General features: G+C 44.4%; 1 protein-coding gene across 1 annotated transcript in view; it reads right to left on the bottom strand.

Moving 5' to 3' along the window:
• ENPP6 (ectonucleotide pyrophosphatase/phosphodiesterase 6) overlaps nt 1-19,557 on the bottom strand; it is a 33,629-nt gene extending 14,072 nt beyond the window's left edge. Inside the window, exons 1-3 of the mRNA XM_026847148.1 lie at nt 19,092-19,557; nt 7,786-7,965; nt 1,563-1,674 (exon numbers count right to left, since the gene is read on the bottom strand). Coding sequence (XP_026702949.1) covers nt 1,563-1,674; nt 7,786-7,965; nt 19,092-19,347 — 548 coding nt within the window. The 5' untranslated portion in view covers nt 19,348-19,557. The remainder of the gene's footprint in view (nt 1-1,562; nt 1,675-7,785; nt 7,966-19,091) is intronic.
• Between the last annotated feature and the right edge of the window lie 3,617 nt (nt 19,558-23,174).

Here is a 23,174-nt window from a genome sequence, read left to right as displayed (position 1 = left end):
AATACTGCTGTGTCTCTGCCCTTTTCTTCTTTTCCACCAAAGACAGCAGCAAGCAGCCTTGTGTCTCGTGGTGAATTAGCTATTGAAATGTTTCCAACGGGCTCCAGCTATCCAAAAGAGCAGCTTGAAGGGCTGGAGCTTTTAACAGGTTATGCCTTGCCAGCTATCCAGAAGAGCATCTTGAAGGGCTAGAGCTTTTAACAGGTTGTGCCTTGCTTTTAATCATGTCCACAATTACAAAGCTGCAAATCATCCTGAACAGCCTTATGCACCTTGCTTCATAGAAACCAGGCAGGAAACTTCAAGCATATATTCCCAAATGATACCTGACCAAAAAAGCTTTCCAAGGTAATTCTGGGTTTCCACCAGAAGTCAGAGCTAGTGTCCGTATTCAGTTTTCCATTCCCTTTTTTATTTGCTGAATTAGACATGTTGCAGAAGCTCTGGAAAGCTTCATATGGCACATATGACCTCCTCATGTCACACAGAGATAACTTTCTTAAAATCTAAGCTAAGTCATTTCAGGATCAAATGTCTCACATGTTCTGAAACAGCTTCTCTCTAAGCCCCATGCTGTGAACACCACTGTGATTTGTGAGCATCTGTGCAGCAGGCTTCAGCAACTGGGAGCAACATCTCCAGCAGCACTCTCATAATTTTGGAGCCTTTATCGCAAGGGCAAACATCACTCAGCATCTGAATATGAAACTTTTCAGAGTCAAATCACTATGGCAATTCTCGAGATTGGATAAACTGTGGAGCCAACAAGGTTTTAAAACAGGAAGCTTAGTTATAGCTAAGGTAAGGTATTGGCTCCACATGTGGTGGTGCCATCTTCCCTGATTTTACAACCTACGTGGAACTGTCCCCTGGTAATGTTTGGATGAGAGATGGTGGAACTGGAAAGCTGTGCGTGGAGCATATGTTTTTCCTAGGAGTTGTCTGAGAGATGTATTCCCATCGTTCCCATCACTTGGGCTAGATGATTGTTCTATTCTATTCTATTCTATTCTATTCTATTCTATTCTATTCTATTCTATTCTATTCTATTCTATTCTATTCTATTCTATTCTATTCTATATTGGTACAAAATGAACATCTGCTTTAAAGTCATCACACCTGAGATGTTGTAAAATGCAGAAAGAGCCAAAGCATTGGCCTCGTAAACAAGTGACTGGAGCTGAATTTCAGAATTTCCTCATTCTGAGGAGCTCTCTCTAAATCCAAGCATTTCAAAGTCTGCTCTTGCAGGTCAGTGAACAGATACTCACAGACTGATCTTGAAGTTGTTTGGAAAAAAAAATAATTAGTAAGCCAGGATGTCTTCTCTGTGTTGTAACCTACACATGAAAAGAGGAGCACACCTTTCCCCCCCAATCTTAATCTAAAGGCCTGTTTCTGTTATAGTGATGTTTCTATGACAATACTATAAAGCAGTCTCGGACCCCATCTTCCTACCTGGGAGTCAATCCTGAAAATCTCCCTAGAGCAAGGCTGATAGTAAATCCGAATATTCATCCTTGAGAGAGGAAACCCCACACTGCAGAAGTCTAGTGACATACCGCAAAGACTGGAGAGCATCGCTGATAGCATCCGCAAAGTTTTTGTCTGTTGGGACACTGAAGTACTCACGGCAATAACTTGGTCTGATTCCAAGGATTTCAACCTCACAACCTGTGAGCAAAAAATGTGGTAAGCTCTTCTGTTTCACCTTAATCACAGACCCCACACCGTGGGGTCCAGGTTCAGGTTTGTAAATTCCCTGTGACAATACTTACCTTACACCTTCTCTGCAAGAAACCTTGTGGTTGGGAAGGGAAAAGGGGAGAGAGATTTGTTTGAGAAGTGCTTGTAGCAAACTGTACATTGGATTGTTTTATTTCCCTCTCTAAAAGGAGTCTCTGTGTGACCTTCCCACAGTAAAACTGGATTCCCTCATGGCAGACACTTTCCACCTAAATCACTTGCTTGTTTGCATTTTAACTACAGCAGCCACATAGCCTAATTTCCAGGCTTCCAACATAACAGATTTAGATATTGTTCCCTGAAAGTTCAGCAAATACTTTCCAGTTAGACACGCTGTATCTTACGTCGTAATATCATCTATAAACCATATTTTATTATGTGATACTGGCACTTCACTATTAAATCTTTTTCCCAGGAGGTCTTATTAAAACAGTATAAACTAATTAACTCTCTTGGTAACTTGCAGCCTTCCTTGCAAAATACAGTCTGTTTTGTGGCCCAGAAACTTATGGAAACAAATCCTACAGGAGAACATGGCTCTGAACACACAAAAACATGTTTTTGTGGTTTTTCTTGCCCTTTTGCTCTCCTGTTACTATGCTGCTGAATAACATTAATATTTAAAAGAAGTGTGCTTTCAGAAACACTGGATTCATGCAGATTATCTTTTGAGACTCCCCAGAGTCCTCCCATCACAGTTTGACATTTTCTGGTGTACTCCTGGGGCACAAGGACAAAAAAAAGGAAAGAGATCTTTTGCAAAATGGTCTCTCTATACAGCAATATAGTCAGGTCAAAAAGGCAACTCTAAGTCATAGCCTGAATCTGCCCACACTTGGGTCCCTTTGCTTCTCCTTTGGGATGAAAGGAATAGGCATTAAGGACTGTCATAAGTTGACTCATTGCTTGGGGTTGAAGAAGATGGCACAGGAGGTGTAAGTACAGAGAGGGCACTAGAGCAAGCAGAGCTGCCTTCAGAGATGATTTACAGTTGTTTGCTTACAGGGACACTCAGCAAAGAGAATTTGTCAGTGTTTTGCATCTCAGCCTGCATGGGCTGACATCACTGAGGTGCAGTACTGGGACACAGGGAAAAGCACACGGCTTGCAGGCTAAGCTGGCTAAGAGACTTCTGATTGTGACCTCTCAGGATTATCATGAAAGGTTAGAAAAACGTAACTATTTAAGCTTATGAATTTTTTAAAAATCTTCACTGATTTGTAGAAAGCCAGGTAAGTCGGATGGAGGTTACCCTTTCCAAAAGCTAAAGAGCCTTAGCACACATGGCAGATTCAGTCTCTTCACCCAGTGGTCCATGGTAGTGGCTCCTACATCTCCACATTCTTTGTGTGTTTCAAAGGACTCTATCTACTATCATTAAAAGTTTGTAAGAATTAATTATTTGCAATAATAAACATAAAATGTAGTCAATGTATTTTTCTGAAAAAACATGTTTACATCATTTTGAACCTCTTTTTTTTTTTTCAATAACAATTGTAGGAGTGTGTGATAGTGCTCACTTTTTGTTCTTCCCCTGTTGCCCCAAACTTACATGACTTAGTCTTCCCCTTTCTGCATGGAGATACTTCAGTGTTTATCTCCCCACCATGAAAGTAATCTGCAACTTGGATGAACAGACTGCAGATTACCTGACAAGAACTGACTCTCCATACTGTCCCATAGTAAAACTTCCATACATTTGTACACAGCACCTTCAAGAAATCACATTTTGCAACAGAGACAGGTCCCATCTACTACCTAACCAAATCATCCAAAAAATGTATTCCATGACCTGAAGTCGTCTGCAGGAAGCAGGAGCTCTCGCCCCCTACCCTGAGGGCATGAAGCTTCAGTCTCTTGCATGATGTCCTGGATGCTACCAGCAGCAAAACATGGGCTTTCAGAGCTACCTTGGATGCTGGAGATGAGGCAGTAATCCTCTGTCGGCTTTGCTAGTATTTCAGGACAGAATTGGAACTTTGGATCCAATTTCTCCTCTGACTTGAGTTTGGGGAAAGATTGGCTCCAAAGCCAGGCAAGAAGTTAAGTATGCATTTTGAAATACTATTATTTTAGTTTAGATGGATGATTGCTCATAGCCAATGACTAATATGATGATTTTGCCTCTTTTTTGCTCTTCAGATACTGACATCAGATTATAATTTTCTCAGATAATGTTCCTTAGAATTACTCAAGCGATAATTTTAACTGGAAGCATTAACCTCTTGGGGATCTGGGATATTTTAGTTGCTGAGGTATCTTTGCTATTTCTGGATTGTCAAGTGATTAACATGACATAAAAGGCTACAGAGGCAGCAACAGAAATAATTTTGGCCACTAAATATTGGTCTACAAGTGTGCAGTTCATTGGCAGTAACACTGAAAATTCAGGCTGTTTTTTTTTTTTTTTTTTTTTTTTTTTTTTTAATCTTCTGTAATGAACAGAACTTAAAGTTGGATTTTTGATGTTAAGGCTTGTTACAGTTCCAAAATACTGGCCATGAAGACCCTTAAATATTTAAATTTAATTTTGGTAGAGGCCAGGACAGATGGTAAATTTTCTCATTTAAATATTATGGGAAAGAAAATTTTAAAATATTTGGAGCCAAAGGGAATGTTAAGTTTTTCTTGTTTAAATTACAAATAGATGAGCTGTATTTACTAAGATGTAATGTTAGATACCTTTCTGCACAGTTTTGCACGACGCTAAACCTTTATTTAAAAACCTGAACTACTGGAGCAGGAATAAGGACTTGTTTCACAGTGATATATAGGCTCCTCTTTATCTATCTGACATAGAGACCCAAACCTCTGCCAACTTTAAATTGCATTTCTAAACATTGATTTAACAGCTGGACACTTCATGTCATAACAGAAGATTCTGAAAACTTTCCAGACTAGCTCTACAGTCTGGTAAATGTTGTGTTTAAATGGCAAAAAGTTGGATTTACGGTCCTTTTTTCCCCCTTTCTCTCATTTCAGTGTTTAGAAAAGGTGTCACTGCACTTCAGCTGAAGCAGTTGCATAGGCTGCCGGAAGATGAAGGAGTTTGAGGGTCTGGGATGACATCACCCACCAGGCTGACAGTGAGGAGTATGATAAAGCTTTGACTTTGGTGATACCACCGGGATGCTCTCTCACTCCCCCTGGGGCTGCTCCATCCAGTGGAGTGGCAGTGCTTCAGACAGGCAACCTGGGCACAGTTCACCCCACGTACAGCCTTACCTGTTACACTTAGGAATCAGTCAGAATATACATGACTTTTTCCCCAGGAATGCCTTGAAGAACAGAAACTGCCTTATAAACACTGGGAAAAAAAGGAGAAAAATGTCCTTACGAGCCAAGTGCTTATATTTTGGCAGAAGTGGTGGTAGGGGCTGCCAGCACTGTGGTATTTTGGCTCCTTTGCTTCTAGAGGCAGGAGAGCCCAGATGAATTCTGCCCATGAGTTGTCTTTGCTGTGTTTGTGTTGGGCTCAGAGATAAAGCTGTGATGAATGGATGTTCGTATCCGGCAGCCCTACTGATCTGCGTCCCTGTTTGCTGGGGTCTGGATTTTCTTCTTTTAGGCACTGACTATGCAGGAGAGAGGAACACAAGGAAGAATATGAAGTGGCAGATTTTGGGTTCAGACTTTGCAAAGCTTGGAAGTGGCTCTGAGAAGGAAATGGCAGTGGTGTAAATTAACCTTGGGAATCAGCATGCTGGCATTCACAATGCATTTCTGCTACATTTGATTGGTCTTGTTTGTCTTCACCGCTGACTAGAGAGAAAATAGCATCTTCCAGAACAAAGTGTGATGAATTTGGCTATACATTGCTGTTCCTGTTAAAGAGTTTCCCAAACATTTCCTGTTCGGATCTTTATCAAATTTGCAAGATTCATTACCAAGCAGCAGTATATCCTCAGGCTGGAAAGCTAATCACACTAATAGCAGGTCATATGCAATGCAAATGTCTGTGGGACCTCTCCCCACATTAAACCCTTTTTCTTTCATTTTGTTTGGCATTGCTCCACAGTCAAATGCCTTGTTAAGAATTAAAGCTTTTAAATAATAGATGTAGACTTTTTAGAGGATTGCATTCTTACAATGGAACTAGAAAACAAAAAACTATATAGGGAAAATGTAGTAAATACTATTGCATTTGAGGTGACTTGTTTACTCCAGTTACACCTGGCATCCTACTGCAGCCCAACTGTCCTGTGTTTTAGTTCAATAGTTCTACATTTCACCCCGCTTCCTGCCCTGTGCCTGACCCTGTATGGCCAACATGTCCTTTGAGACCATGAACACCCTTAAAATAAGCATGTGCTTATGAATTTGCTGAACTGAGGCACTGATGAATTTGCCAAAGGTCATCTGTCAGAGATAAATAATTAATGATAGACAGATGTACATGTTCACAGCTAAAATACCAGATTCACGCAAAAAATTCACCCTCCGTAAGAGAGTCGATGCATACATTTGGCAGCGTAAGCACTGGGAAAAGGGAGGCTCTATTGTTCCTTGCAACTTTCACTGGAAATAGACACATAAGTGTGAAGGGTACACGTGTATACAGGATACATACATATACACCTCATATGTCTGCTCCCTGAGAGACACTGCTCAAAGTGCAATGTGAAGGAGCTAGGTAAAGTCTAAAGGCATTTAATGGAAAGTGATACTATCCTTTTGGATTTCAGTAGATCTCTGTAGACTGTTACATCTATTCAGTATATAATTATACCTATTCAGTGCAGTTATATTAGTAGTTAAAAATGAACAGTCCACAGAAACAGGTATTTTTGTAAATCTTTAGAAAAATGTCTACATTCTTGTATAATTTCTATACCCTATTTGCATTGCTGTTAGGTCACTTAAGTGATCTCCAATAAGAAGCTTTTTTTTTTGAGGGCTGATCTAAACCATTATATCTGGTCTGCAATTCCCGTCCCTTGGACTGCCTTTGAATCCATAATGCAATACTGTCACCCTCAGATCTTTTTCCTCTTTAGTACTGTAGAAACAGTCTGGATGGGTTTTCAATGTTTTTCATCTTGGTTCACTCTTTCTTCGCTTTCCTGAGAACTGTGACCTTTTTTGTGGGATGCCATTAGACACGTTGCATGGAAAGAGCGTGACCAGGCACACGTGCATTGGGATGCAGAAGAAGAGCTGGCCAAGAGCCCGCAATGTGAGTCAGCTGCCGCTGCCCTACCCGCTGGCACTGGCTGTCTTCAGTACAGCTCTTCTAACATGTGGTCCTCTAGCCTGCAGTTACACGTATAAGGATATTGGGGTACTGCTTAGGTAGCAGAGTTAAAAGGTCAAGAAGTTGAGAAGCTGGGTACCTTGTAAGAGATTTGGTCTGACTGCACAGTTAGAACATTTATTTCCATGTGGGTTCTTAAATGGGCAGCCTAAGGATATACTCTTGTTTGTTAAAAAAAGACTTATTGTACATCCCTAGTGATTTCAGTTGTCCAATATCCAACAAATGAAGAATGGAAAGGCCAAGTCCCTCCAAGTGAATGGCTCAGATTCAGAGCAACTGGGACCCCAGCTGAGTTAATGATGAAGGAAGACAAGAGTGCTCCCTCCAGTTCACCAAAGGATACTTTGCTTTCAGATAGATTTTGCTGTCCCTACACAGTAGATCATTTTCAGCTCTCAGCTACTAATTTCCAAGCACTGGGGGGATGGTTACTGTTTAACTTTGATCAGTGACATGGTCTACAGTGCAGCACAGCAGAAGCTACAGGTGGGCAAGAGGATCAAGAAGTTTGTGGAGGAGGGGATGGTCTGCAAGACAGCAGCCCCCTGAAGGTAACATTTGGTGCACAGCTATCTCCAGTGACACTTCAGTCTTTTCCTTTCTAAGCATATGCAAATTGTCATGGCCTAAGAAAAGATAATTAATTTCTATGAATGGTTAGTAAAAGACTCATAATTCTTCTCTGTATTTCAGAACTATATTAAAGAGCCATCCTACAGCGTATGGAGTGCTTAGATGTAAAGATGCACTGTTAAGATGGTAGCAATTCTTGGCATACTAACCTGGCCAGTAGTACATGGAAACATTCTTTTTTTCTTTCATCATTGTGACCCACAAAGGCTCCGATCCATTCCACCAGAGAGGCAGCAGGCTTTCTTTATTCACACCAATATCAAAAGATACATTTGCCTTTTGATCCCACATATAGTTTCCAATCATCTGATGGACCTCACAGTGGCGACCTTTGGGGGAGGAGAAAAAAACCAACACAATCAGATCGGCATTCTGCAGCAGAAGGATGCCACCAGCACCACCACTGAATCATCCAACAAATCAGCTGAAAAGCCCCGATTTGAACTCAGGGACCTCTTACTTTGCAACCACTCATAGTATTTTCTTAACTTTGCTACCTCTTACTGAGATCCTCTTGGTAGCTCTCTATCCACCCCCAGCTCAGCCACCTAAAAGTTAGTTGCTGAAGCTTGTCAGCCACCTGTGTTCCCTTCACAATCAATGGAGAAGAAGAGGCATCTCTAGAAAGCAATTCATGCCATCCTAAGATAGACATCTAAGGTATCTGGGAGGGGTTATCCTCTAGAGGTGCATATTGCTCCCTATTAATTGCAGAGAAAGATCATTCACTTAGCTTCAGACAGCCAACTTTTAGACAGTTGACAAATCCAAGAGCCCATGGCCTGCTCAACATGTCATACCCTGTCTACACACACAGAACCATGGCAGCCGCAGCCCAAGCGAGTGCCACGTGTTTGTCTGATGCCTGGCTCCTTCTACACACACAACATTTCAAGGTACCCACCAGTGCACAGACACAGAGGAATACGGGAAGCAGTCTATGAACAGGAATGGCTAAGAGCACAATCTGGAAAAAGAATAGTTTGGGAAACTCACACTTTCCCTCTCCTTTACCCATAGGGCTCATTGTTTTTCCATAAACAAGCAAAAACTAGGCTAAAACTTGTATATATTACTTTTATTTTTTGTTATGGTTTGTTTGTTTGCTTATTTTTTAAATGAACACACTTTGTTCTTGGTTGTGGGAACAGCAATCATTTCATCAGACATTTTCAGCCCTCTTACTGCATCTCGGGGGCCCTTGGGCAATTTTATATTACAAGGCACTAGTATATAATAGCCGAGAGATGTCTTCCACTTCTTGTCACTGTCAGAAGAGAAGTTACTGTATTTTAAGAGTTAATCTGCAGGTGAATAAACCAAAGATGGGAAAAGAAATGTTGAAGAATAAGTTGTAATGGGACTTAATGATTTCCATACCTTAAAAAACAATGACTGATGCATATGTGAGACACTGTCTTCATTAGCTGATGAGTCACGATATTGCAAGGATCCAGATAACAGGCTTTGATTACTGTGGAACCGTGTGGTGATCAGAACTGAAATAACCTTGGTATACTTGTTTTGAAAAGGTGTCACCTTGAGCAGAGGACTCTGTATACTTTGGGTATGTGTGATCTTGAAATGGATTTTGAACTCTCTTTCCCTGCTATGAAGCATTTCAATTATGCAAAACATTTCCTCCTCCCAAGTGGAGAAAAGCAATCCCGATTTGTGGCAGTCACTATTTACCATATTAAACCAAATAGGTTTAATATAGGAGAACTGGTGGATTGGATGGGCAGTAATCTGTCCTCTTTAGGCTGCCAAGTGCTTTCTTTGCTCTAAGTCTCAAAGAGCTAGAGGAAAGCCTCTACAGTGCATCAAAAAGTCAGCCTTCCTACTTAGAGGACAACTCTGTTTCTTCACCTTCTTGAAGTCCATGTACCCTTGAGCATATACCAACCTGCTAAACTGCAAGCAGGCAACTGGTGCCAGCCTGGGAAACCTGCAGGTTGGTGCTCAAGCTGTTAGGTCATGTATTTGTATGGTTTATAGTGTATTCTTCATATAAAAACAATGAGCTCTAGCTGCTAATGATGTGAACTTCCTATAGGATTTAAGGTCTGCTGTCAGTTTGCCCACCTCTCTAAGGAACAGAACAGAGATTGTTCTTTGTAGAGTTTCTGGGAAGTTTAATGAACGCTGTGCACTAACACAGAGGAAAGTATTCTTCTGATCTACACATCAGACAAGTTCATTCTTCTATGGACTCCAACTCTCCTTTGTTTACATTGAAAAAGAGGCCTAGAAGAATATAAGGCATCGATTTTCATTGCAGACATTCCTGGTTCACAGGGCCAGAAGGGACCATCAGATGAGCAGACAGACCAAAAGACATGACCATTTAATGCTGCCTGGAGCCATCCATGTCTGCTTGCCTGAAGTCTGTGTCCCAGAAAGACCCCAGACCTCCCTGGAAGACATCAGTAACTAATTAATCAATCTCTTCCTTGGGTTGCTTATCCTATTATTGATCATCAGTAAACACTGTTCAAAAAATATGTCTGGTTTCTAATTCTATTTTTGTCTTTTGTTAATCTTCAACCATGGCTATTCTGTGCTTTGCTCACTGGAGTAAAAAGCCCTGCAATAGCTGGCATTTCTGCCCCCTCAGAGACACACTCAGAATTAAGGTCACTTCTCAAATTTCTTTTGGGTCACATGTACAACCCCAGTTCTTTACATCCCCTGTTGTAACTTATTTTCTCCAGCCTGAGAAAATGACCTTCGGTGTTCTCCTCCTTAACAATTATCAAAATAGCAACATGGTGTTAAACAGATACCATAACACACTGAATTTACTATTGCTTCCATTACTGCAGCTTTCCTCTGTAATCAAACATTATCTTAACAGTTTCAGAAGTAGAAACAGGGCAAAAAGCAATTTTAGCATACAGATGTCATTATTTAACCTCACTGCAATTGTTGTAAAAAGCACCCTTTCCTCAAGCAACACAGAAAACAAAGAGGGTATAGTTCCCAGGAATATGATAACTGCTGTATCTTTCTGGAAGAGAGCCAGCAAAAGCATTTGCAAGTCTGCGTGCTACAGCTTACTTGGACACTACACTTCTTACAGCATTGGCTTTGTCTAAAGCACATTCCCATGTCTCCAGGCACTTTTGTCAGCATTCAAATGAATCTCTGCAAAACAAAGATGAAATTAAAAAAAAGCCAACAAAACCAACAAAACATGCAGCCACTTGACCACCCACAACAACAGCACACTAATGCTGAGTGCTGGTGCACCCTACATTAACCGTACGTGAGATCTGGAAACCAGAGCATATGCTCCTCTAGCATTTGCTATAGGAATGACCTCTTCTTTCTTTGGTGGTCTTTCACTGACTGCAGGACAGTGTGTAGGATCACCAGTAGGCGTACATCATACAGGGACCATCTGCATTAAATCTACAAGAGAAAATGCTCTTCTGAAACACTCAGTTATCTTTTTTTGTAAAGAGAGGCAGCACATGGAAGATGTGCAATGCTATACGTGGTGCATCGGGCAACAAAACAGAGGTAAACAGTCTCTGCACAGAGCAAATCAGATTTGTCATAGAACTCATGGTGTGTATATTAGTCAGCACAGCAAATTTACAATAATCTGTACCCACGTGGTATCCACCTGATGATGAATGTAAGTCCATGCATTTAGCTAAACCTACTGTACTGTGTAATATTCTATGCATGCCTTGCTGGTACTGTAAGACCTTACCTCCCACCATGATGTCCCCACTCCCTGGGAAGAGACAAGAGCCAGGAGGTGAGATGCAAGCACAGGCTACTGTGGGGCTATATAGGCTGAGGAAGAGCTAAGTTCCTCCACAGCTTCACAGACGTAACGTAGGTAGGTTTTAACAGCCCAAGAGAGACATGCTGCTCCATTTCTCCCCTTTCTTCCCTCTGCTATTCCCTTGCTTGAAGAGCCACCTAAATGCTAACCTTAGACCTGCTCCTTTATCAGCTTCCCACCCCACTTCCAACCCCTCTGGAGACCTGCTGGTTGACTTGCCCTGTTCTGCTCATGCTGCCTGCCATAAGGAAGAAGAGAGCAGGACTTCAAAAGTTACCAGTATGGTGTTGCCACTCAAGAGCAGACTATCGTGGTGTTGTTGTCCCCAAGGACTGAGCCCAGTCTGCTGTGAGCAGAGCATCCTGAAGAGCCCAGTTCTGCCTGCTTAGATATATGCCCCACTCTGCTTTTCCCCTGCTGGGTCTCATTTGCCCTGCTTTGAAAAAAAAAGACCACAGGGAAAAAAATTAAATCTGTGTGATAAACCTTAAGTGGCCTGGAGAAGACCAGGGCTCATGAGAAGTCAGCAGGGGAGTGCTGGTCTGGGCAAAGTGGCGCTGCCATCTGCAGGCCCCCAAGAAAAAACAGTACCTGCAAGACATGCACAGACAGTTTATGTTCCCAGAAGAGCTTTCTGGCAAAGTCTTTCCAATTTTTTATGACCTCCTATACCAGACAGATCCAGAGCAGAAACACCTTAGCCTACATCAGGCAAGACTTTGCAATCCAAGTAGGATCACATCAAAAGGCACAGAAAAATCTCTGCTCTACAGAGCATTATTTTTTTTTTCCTGAAAGGGATTCATTTAATAAGAGTGTGAAACTCTTAATTCAATGCTTTCATAATGGAGCCAGGCCTGGGATGAACGAAAATTGCTTCCAAAGCATCCAGCTTAGGCTTTGCAGGTGCTAGCTTGTGTGGTAAGGCAGGTCTTGTGTCCCTGGAGAAGAGATGCTCCGAGCTGTTGGCTCAGCTCCTGAACTGAGCGGCAGGGTGGGCTGAGGGACCAGGCTGGGAGCGCTGACCTCCCACAGCTGGGTACGGCTCGAGGGCACCGCAGCTCCAAGCACTACAGAGAGCCTGGACAAAATGATGGGCAAAGCTGCTGCCTGCACCACTGGAGAGGGTATGACCCTCTGGCAGTTTTCTGTTCATCAGCTGTGACTTCAGCTCTAGGCAAAGAAATATCATATATGTGAATGTCCACTTACTGCTGCAAATAGCTGGTAGGTGGTATACTGGTTGTGAGCTGTGAGGTGTAGCTAGCTAGTAAGAAGGGAAAACCTCTGTGCTTCAATTTGTAGCATATGAACTTGTGCTAGAGAAAACTTTCTGTTCTCCACTTTGAAAGTGTTTCCATTTTTTTAACTGGTAGAAAGCAAACACAGATTTTTACAACATTTTGTGTATGTGTGAAAGAGAAAAATCTTGGCACTTGGCATTGCAGCCTTTCTGCAGGCGGCGAGTAAACAAAGCAGGATGAAGAATGTGAAAATGAAAAACCCTCCTGGTTCCCACTCTCTTCTGCAGCCTGTCCTTGCTAGGATAGTACCCCTTCCCTGCCAGTTAATAGTATTACCACAAACTTCTTCGTGCTCTTTTTGCTTCCCAACACACAAATTTTAGAAATGGAAAGCTAATGAATCCCAGAAAAAAAAAAAAAAAAGAGAGTATTTATTTAAAAACTGTATGTTACAAACATAATAATTTAAATCCTTGCTGTTTCTGGCATCTGTGGTGGTTAAAAGAAGAGAAAAATTTAAAAATCCTATTCCTTTGTCACTCATCGTGCTCTCTGTGTCATTATGGCTTTTTTTTTCTCAGATTGGACATTGAAGTCAAGATAGTTACAGTTCATCTGTACCGATAATAAATTTCCCTGTTGTACTCCTATCACTCCAGTTTTTATGCCTCAGATAATATGCAAGTATTGTTTATGTAGTTAAAAGCTTGCTTAACTGCTAAACAGAAATTGCCAGCATCCTTTCCTGGACCAGGCTGGAGTCTGGATACCACTAACTGGGCAGCGGAAAAGAGGCATCTGCTACAGCCATCACCAGGTGGGGCTTCCTCTGGGTACTGAGTGGATGGAGCGTGGAGATGCTGTGCTGTAAACCTGGAGACCTCTCACGGCAAACAGTAAGTATACGAGTACATGTACACATCAGCCAGACTCCAAAGAACTTCAAAGGTGGGAACCCAAAGAACATTTTCTCCCAGGAAACATGGAATAAACTGGGTGTGGCATACACTGAGATTTGCTGTGCTCAGGGAAAAACAGAAGCAGACTGGCTGTTTATCAGACTGCAGCATCATCCACCAAAGCCTCTCAGCAGTCAAGCACACCAACACTGAGAGTGAGGAATGGAGGAAGGATGGCAGAAATGTGGAAGATGGGTGAAACCTTCAGTCTGGCAGAGTAGACCTTGATTGTTACCCATCCCTGGGACCTCTGCTATGTTGCCCCTCTCCCTGCTGTCATGCAGAGGAGAAGGTGATGGCACAGGCAGGAGTCAGCTGCAGTGGCTGGGAAAACACTACACACCACCCTTATATTTTAAAGAAGCCCCAAACATGCCATCACTGAGTTATTACAAGTGTGAGAGAACCCTGCAAAGACTACAGTCCTCACCTCGGCTGCAAGAGACTTGAAAAAAACTTCTGCTCAACCTCCTCCCCCATCCTGCAAGCTTCATGGGACTTCCTAGCCTCTCTGCCAAGTATTTAAGATCAGGCCCTGTCCAAAAAGGGACATGGAGGCCTCTGGCTGGCTGCTCTCCAAGCAGCTCCCCCCTCGCCACCTCTGCAAGCAGGGTCTCCCTCCACTTCCCATGGAGGCCAAGAGAAATACAGCTCTTGGACATGGGGCTGCACAGCTGACCAGGTGACTGGCACGCCTGCATGGAGGACCTGCCAGAAAAGATCTCATTTGCTGTTAGGATCTTGGAAAATAATTCCTCCCTGGGTTTCCAGCTCAGATGTCATACTGTCCATCCATGTTTATGCTGGCTGGGGCTGGAAATGTGAGAGGCCCCTACATGCCCTGAGCTGGGGTTGCCTCAGAGGAGCCGGGGTGCAGGGGGTCCCCCAGCACCCCCCCTAATGCCTGCGGATTGGCAGGTGAGGGACACCCAAACCCCTCAGCATGAGCAGCTTTTCTGGAGAGATATGGCATGAAGGGCTCTGAAGCAATAACTTGTAGTCGTAATGGGGAAGACCTCAGACTTTCCATTTAGCTTGGCATGAGAGGTCGCTGCAGAACCAGGCCATGGCAAGGAATGGGAAAAATTAAAAACTCCCCACAGAATAAAAACCCAAGGTGGCTTGTGGTCTTAATTACTTTCTTTGCAAAATAAACAGCACACAGTGTCAAGTGAGTCTTCTGGGACACTCGTATTTGGACTTGTTCCCTCCCTTGTGAAGCACACGCTGAGTCCTGCAAAGCTCTCTCAAACACATGTATCGGAAGCAACAGTTCCTTTTACCTAATTCACGACTTTGTATCATGTCTTTCAGGTCAATGGCTGCAATATCCTAACTGGAGCACGGAGAGCTAGCACACCAGATAGGATTCAGCCTAGCAGCTCAGAAAATGACCCAGCTACTCAAGAACCAGTCTTTACACCACGTGGAAGCCAAAACTGAGAAAGGTGGCATGAATGAAGTTGTTAGATAAGATTGCTTTTGAAGAGTGGGATTTTTAAGCCAGTACACCCTTGGTGTGTCCTCGGGCTGCCTTACAAACCGTCAGATTTTTGTAGCAAAACATCTCCCGTTGCATATCAGCGAGATCCCTTTGCTCCAGCAATGACTTGGCTGGCGTTTAATGCTTCTTCAAGCAAACATCATTTATCTTTCAACTAACTGAGGGTAGTGCTTTGCCTTTCTGTTGAGCTGTGACTGCCACTCCAGCCGGGCCCTGGTGGGAGACCCTGCAGGGTGCTGGGTGGCAGCTGTGACACATGGTGTCTTTACTTTGGGTGCTGGCACTGCTGAGCAAGGGAAGCTGGAGCAGGACCGTGTGACCTAGGACCGCATGGTGGGTGCGGTGAGGAGCCTGGGTGCCTGTGAAGGGATGTCCCAACACAGAGGGTCATGATGTGGTGCCCTGGCTCACAGAGAGATGGGAACTTTCCCCCGTGCTCTGAAACAGTAACTTTACATGAAGAAGACAAACCATTAGCATTTCTCTTGTTTCTATGCTCTGCTTTTCTTTCTCATAATTGCTGTAGATGTGGTGGAAGGGAAGAGACCTCTAGGTAGGCCCTGGGCTTTGAGCTGAGGCTTTCTGTGTCACTCCATGAAGCTCCAGCAAATATTTTCTTATAGGTTAACAGCAGCAGCAGATTTAAGTAGGAAGGGGCTTTGCTGTGGAGAGCTCTGTTGCCATGCTATAGCACAGGCAAGTCATCTCTCTCCCCCTGCTTCTTTTCCAAAATTTATGTTTAGTTTACCTCCACTGGACCCTGTTCCTCCTACTGTGTCTGTGCTTCACCTAGCATCTAGTCTCAGCAAAAGGTATGCTTCACATTAGCATACTGTAGTTAGTTGGTTTTAGATCCATGGCTCTTGATCATCAGTTATGGTTGCATTTATTTGGTTATAGCTTGAAAAGCTCAGTAAACTTGCTATTTCTCATGAATACTAAATCCAGTTAGGCTGCCTTCTTGAAAGCATCAGAAAAGTAAAATGCAATGACTAAAAGATCCTGCAGATAATCAGGCAGCTATGCTGTGCACTACTGCTTGCTCGTTGCCCGTTGCAGGGGAAATCTACCTTCTGTCAGGGCTGACAGGTGCAGACTGACATCTGCACTGACATGCAGTGGGACAGATGCTGCTGACCTCCATAAACTCCATCTGCAGCTTTGGGCATGAGAAGGAGGTAAGTTCATATTTGAGGGAACCGACCTGTCCCAATGGTGATGGTGTCCAAGGAAGAGAGTCCACTGTCCTCCTCCAAAGCCACTGAAAGGAAGGAAAACACCCCCCATACAAAATACCCTCATCTAGAGTCATGAATCTTGTGCAGATACTGGGTGAAGGATGGTACGCAGGAAGGAGACGCCTTGCTCACACAAATGATAGGGGCAAGAGAGAAATACATCCCAACCACAATGTTTTCAAGCACACACTGTCCTGGATCTGGCAGATGCATATGCTTCTGAATGGATGTGGGGCCACAAGACCTTCTGAACAAGCAGATAAGGAAGGGACTGGAGTGTTTATCTAAAAAAATGGTGGGATATAATGAACAAGTCAGGAGTGGGAGTGTGCAGGTGGGGGCCAGAAATTTCTAAGATGATTTAGCTGAAAAAAAACAATATGCTATGAAACTGCACTCACGACATGCTAAAATATGACAATTTGGTCGTTAAAATGTGAGTTTCTTAACAGATCATGATGCAGCAGTTCAGGACAAGACAAGAACAGCCTGTTCTTGTAGTCCCTGATTTCCCAGAAGAAACCGTGACAACATTTAAGTCCCACACATCCCAGTTGCAAATGAAAGCAAAACCAGTTACAGACCTCCCCCTATAGCATAAATGGTGAGATGCGATGGAAGGTTTCCCAACCTGTAGAGCAGCGATGGGTAGACAGTAACTTGCCTGTTCCCACATAGGTTGCTACAATGTGATGCTTATGTCACCCTGCCATGCTGCATTTTTTCCAAAAGCTGTCCCAGCTTTCTGAATCAAACGTGCACAGACTGAACACAGCTACTGCTACATCTGCCTCATGCCCCATGCTCCTAACCCTACCATCACCTAAAACGTGACATGTCCTTTCCGTGGAGACTGCACCATGGCACTGGGAGTAAGAAGAGTGCAGCCATGGGATATACCCTGCTGTCATGTCAGGACACAACCATGGAGTACACTAAAACCCTGAGGGCTCAAGTGCAGTCTTGGATCTTCCTTTGGGCATGTTCATCACCTAAACTTGGTCCCCAGTTGTTTCCTGACCTGTTTAACACTGCTGTGACTCATGTGTTATGAAGGTAAATTGTTATTTGCAGTTAAGTTGTATTTGCATTGAGATGCTCATCATGAAGGCCAGGAGACTTGCAAGAAGAGTTGAGTTTGGTCTCATAGATTGTCTCACTGCCTCAGGCTGGGGTGTAGAAAATCTGATACCCTAAAAATGAGAATAATCTAGTAGTGGCATTTCATCATCTAAAACAACACTCCTTCTTTTCAAGAACAAAATAAGATGTTTTCAAAACTCCTTGAAAGGCTGATTATAGACTTCACTCTATGCATATGCACTTAATAGGAGTGATGATTAAATGTGGTAAGGAGTGAAAGCAGTCGCTTTCCCTCTTCTCTTTAATAACTCCATCCAAAGGCTTTTTGCACACATGAAGTGTTAAGTTGCTTTGCCTACATACACCTAAAGAACATAGTCTGGGGCAGAATGACTCCTCTATTTTCAGTCATGACATTTGCTCTGCATTCATACATTTGCACCAAGTCATGAAAGGAAACTGTGGCAGTTTTGTACTCTTCGCTGTTCAGAGATGAGCAAGGCATTTCTCTTGTGAGAGAGGGAGGAAGGGGTTAAGTGGTTTCAAAACAAGCTGGGCACAACTGATGTCAGATTTTTGTCTTACAATGGCATCTATTTGCTTTCCCAGCAAGCGGTATATGGACCACTGGGCACTGTATTGTTCCAGGGACAGTAGAAGATGCCACATATCATAGGAGAGTACAGATTCTCTTACTCCTTCCCTTTAGGTGGAAGGTCTTGTTTGTTAAATAATTCTGGAGAAAAATCCAATCAGAAACTCCAGAAAAACTTTTATGTTTGTTTTTTTGGGTTTTGGTTGTTTTTTTTTTTTACTTAAGCATTGTTTCCAGGATGTCTCTCTCAGATAGAAATGGCCCAGCTGTACTCTGTGCACCTTCCCAATGTCAATGTAGTCACGTGTCACTCCACTTAGATTAAAAGCAATTGAGTATCATGAAAACTATGACTATATCATCTCAGTTTTCTGAAAGCCTCTCCTGGGTATTCAGAAAAACTGTAGGGGAGTAAAAGCAAAAATCCTTAATATTGTTCTGTTTGGCTATTTCAGATTATTACAGATATGAGAATTTGGGATTTAGGACTAGTTAAGCCAGAGACCTGTGAAAGCAGAAAGTCTGTCAAGTTTAAAAATAAATTTAACAGTGAACTTGCCAAAACAGACCCGGTGACTGAAAAAAAGTTCTTCTCTTAGCCGCCCTCAGTTTACATGCTTTTTTATTAACTGGAAAGGCTCTGAGCAGGCTCTGTATTAATTTTCCGTTCATTTACCACTCGTTTTTATGCTCTATATGCAAGAGCCCCCATCAGTGTTCCCACCAGGGAGCCCTGGATGGCCGTGCTGCTGCAGTGGCAGCAGGTAGGGACCTGGCAGCACCATGGGATAGCAAAGGGGGACTTCAAAAATCAGCTCCAAGCAGCGTTTCCAAGTTCAAGTTCAGTGCAGGTTTTAGACAGCCAATACTGAGCTGTAATACTGTAGTGCTTTTAAACTCCCAGCTAAAAGCACGACCTGTGTTATTTTTACATTGTCTTTGGAGGAAAATGTAATGGGAAGCTGCCCTCCACTTCATCACGGGGAGCTGTCAGCTCCAAGGAGCATCACTGCACAGAAATGCAAGTACTCACCCGTCATCAGCGTGTAGTAATTTGGGTAGGAGAGGCTAGGGAAGTCTGGGGTCATGTAATCCACCTTCACCCCCATGTTCACAATGTCCCGAAAGCCCGGCAGACCCTCCAGCTCGCTGTCGTCGATGTAATCGAAGCGAAAGCCATCGAGCAGGAACACGAGGAGCTTGCGGTGGGCCGAGGGGGCAGCGGGGAGCGGCAGGAGGGAGGCGATGGCGGCGGCGAGGAGGGCGGCCAGGAGGCTGGGGCTCCCCATGGCGGGCAGCGCTGCCAGGGCCAGGGCTGGGCAGCACTGAGGGATCTGCAGCAGCTTCGGGGCGGACCTGGCACTGCTGTCCTCCCTCCTGCTTCCACCGCTCGCGTTAAAGCTGCAGCACTGCCCCGCGCACGCCGCAGGCGTGGGAGGTCACAGGTTAATTACAAGCAGATGATTAACTTCGAGCAGAGGGAAGAGCTCGGTCTTTCCCAGCTACAGAAAAACTGCTTCGTGGCGATGGGGAAAACAGCACAAAAGTAAATGGAGCCTGTCAGAACGTTCTGCAGACCCACCCGAGGGAGCGTGAGGGGGGGAGCACTGGCTGCTGGCCCTGGGCTAGGAGGGAGCGCGGCCCCCAGCCATGCTCCCGCAGCCGCTGGCTCGCAGATTGCGGAGCCTTCTCACCAGCCAGCTCAGCTCCCGGACAGGGCTGAGGCTTCCAGAGGGCTGGCAGAGAGGGGCTGCTTTCTTTAAAAGAGAGCACTACATCTCTGGCCACATGAACGTGCGCTTTCTTCTTAGCTGTCTGGCAGCGGCTTGTGATAGAAACTCAGACTGAGATTAAGGCAAAGCATCTCCCTGGTTCAGGAGGTGGAGGATGTGAGTTGAGATCTGGCATTTCGATGGCACAGCTGTACCGGCAGAGCACTGTCTGAGCAAACTCACCTCTACATGGACCTGAGTCCCTGCAAAGGACCCTGTCCTCTCCACTTGTTCTGTGCTGCTATGGGACTGATCCAGCTCCTGATGCACTAAGTAGAAAAATCTAACTTTCAGCATTAGACAGAACAAATTATACATTTATTTTCTGGCTGTTGATATTATTAGGATATTAAGATCTGGCTGCTGCCAAATCTCATATTAAAAATGAAAAATTGTTCACAGTTTAGTAACAAGTCACCGCCAGCTTCTTCTCCTGCCAGTCACAGGAGCCTAACTATACCTCTAATGCAATGCCAGCACCTGTTGTATGCTATAATTACATATTAACTCACTTTAGGAAAAACAAACGAAGTTCAAGTAAACAAAAGAAATTCATAGCGTTGTCTCAGTCACCGTGGGAACAGCCCCTCACACCTGGGGAAGGTTGCAATAGCTGACCGCCACCCTGATGTGAATGCTTGCTCCTTACGAAGCTCCCAGTTGCACGTCCAGTGTGTCTAGTCACCTCTTACCAAACACTGGGCTGATGCAAGCTCAGCAAGATGGCTTTCAGCTTTCCTTGACCCAAACACTTATTTACTCCTGTGCAAAACCCCCTCATGTCCTGGCTTGCCTTTTGCATAGCTTTGTACTGGCTGCTAGTGCCCGTGAGCCAAAGCAGCTGCCTGCGGGTCACTGCTCCTGGGACATGGCTGGAGAGGTGCTGTCCCTGACCTTCCCCCACAGAACTTCCAGCTCAAGCAAAAACATGCCCTGCAAGGGAAGGGGTGCTGGGATTTTCTGTAGGAGGGAGTTCTTCAAGGCAGTGGAAGAGGACAGAGGGGGAGCCTGCAGTGGAGCAAGGATGTTCAGGCTCTTCAGCTGGCTGTGCTTGTGTTCACCTTCTCAGTTGAATTCCTCATGCCTCCCTGCCAGTGAACTAAAAGCACTCCTGGTGGACATCTCCCTGTCTATGACTTGCCCAGCCACTCTTTTCCTTCTTTTTTTTTTTTTTTTTTTTTTTTTATGTGCCCCTTTTTCTATCCTGCATCTCAGAACCCAGCACTTGGGATGTACCCTTACATCAGTCACACCTGAGCCAAGCATTTCTACGCTCTAGCCCAGGGATCTTTAGAGCAAAACAGTGACAGAACCAACACTTCAGGGGTTTATCCCTTTGCACATAGCATTTACTTTTGGAGCCTTGGTATCATTGTCTTGACAACTTTAATTCGGTCTATGTTTTGACTTATCTTACCTGGCTTTAGTTCATGTATTTTTTCACAGTGCAGCAGCAGTTTTCTCAGCAAAACCAACTCAGCTGTGCTGCACCTCGGGTCAGAGAACAGCTGAGCCCTGGAGCCATCCGTACAGCCCAAAAGGACAGATGGACTGCAGTCCTCAGTCTGCTGGGATGATAACAGGTCCCAGACTCCCAGCCTAGCCTCTGGAGCAGGCATCACACAGGAGACCTGGACAGTACCAACGTGCTCTAGACTGACCTTTGAAGGAAAACACCCAGATCCTGCAGCACAAGGGGAAAGCCACAAGGCTGCGTGACTTAGGCAGCTGGGCTGTGTTTCACTGGCGTCCCAGCCTGTGCAAGGCTGCCGCCGCCCTGCCCACTGGGGATGAGGCTGCAGTTGTGTGCTAGGCTGGTGGTGACAGACTGGGCAGTGGTGCAGGCAGCTGCCCGCCTGTGGGACAGCACGTGCCATGTGTCACACCTATGGAGACCCACTACTCCTCTCAGCCATCTCCAGACTTGCCAGGGTGTCAGCTGAGGATCTGTCTCTTCACCCCCATTCTGAAGGGAATATGCACATCCTCCTCTTGCTGCCCCTCACCGGGCCTCCAGGACGGGAGGTGGCCCCTCAGAATCTGTGCTCAGAGACAGCACTTCTACCAGTGCTTACTGAGGATTTCCACTATAGCAAAAACTGTATGTAATGGGCTTAGAGCTGTCTGTAGTGCCGTGTCTTGGCCAAGCCACTGTGGTAATTTACTATGTCCATAGAGTTGAATGAACTCAGAAACATGTCCAGAAGTGGGGAGAGCAAACCCATGAGGACATTCACACTGATGTCTTGGCTTGTCAGAAGCAGCAGCTGCTGCTCATGAAGGAATGGGTTAATTAAGAAGAGTCAATCAAGTATCCAAGCTGGACTCCCACCTTGAAAGGATGGCCAGGTTTTTGAGGCGGTTATGCCAAGAAACCAGGTTTCCATCATGTGATAGTACAAAGCTCTACCTGAAACTACACAGTGGCACAAAGGACAATTGGTGCAAGGTACCAGAGCCTGAGGTCTGTTTTAAGAGGTGGAGATTCACACGTTTCCACTCAACAAATAACAAGAGCATAAGGACTGAGAGGGGTTAAAGGAGTAGTAAGCCATGTAACCATGACGCCATACAATACCAAATTGTGTTTTGACAGACAATCTCCCCAAAGAGTGGGACTGGAGCCAAACAGTCTAGCTTGGCAGAGACAGACCCTAGCAATACATTTCATCCCTGCCAGGCAATGTTGATTTGCTTTGGTTCACATTCATTTGTAAGCACCCTGTCTGCACAAAGCCCCAGATGGCCTTGGAGACTCCAGCACAACAATATTTTGATACAAATGCTCTTACAAAAGCTATCAGAGCCTGAGCTGGTGTCCAGGGGCAGCAGTCCTCAATAGTTAGCTGCAAGACCAGGTTTAAGAGGAAGCATGCATAAAAGAAAATAAAATCCCTCAGCCCAGTTTGTGCTTGAGCACATACCCCACTGATCCAAACTTTCTTTGAGACAAGATCCTCAACCACTTAGATTGCTCAGGAAATCCTCTTGGCAAAAAACAGTTTTCCATTTCTGGCAAACTGCCTCTAGTGTCCCTGAATCTTTTTTTCTTATTTTTATTCAGCAGAAATCACAAGCATGATGACAGAAATGAAAGAAAATTCTCTGGGCTCACACTGATGGTTTGGTCTGGCTTGTCAGATCTACCAGCCTCCCCATCAGCGCAGCTCTATCTGTGCCCTTAGGTCCAGGAGAACACACAAGAACAAAAGCTGCTAAAAGTTAAACATGGTTTCCCTTTTCCCCAGTGAACTAAAGAATCTAAAGGGGAAACTTGCCCTTCTTCCTCTTCTGGAAGAAAGACAAGAAGGCATAACATGACTCACTGTCAATTTGTAATTCCT

This window comes from Athene cunicularia, assembly GCF_003259725.1.
Source record: "Athene cunicularia isolate RWA chromosome 4 unlocalized genomic scaffold, athCun1 chr4_part1, whole genome shotgun sequence".
NCBI lineage: Eukaryota > Metazoa > Chordata > Aves > Strigiformes > Strigidae > Athene > Athene cunicularia.
This window is presented reverse-complemented; position numbering and strand designations above follow the sequence as displayed.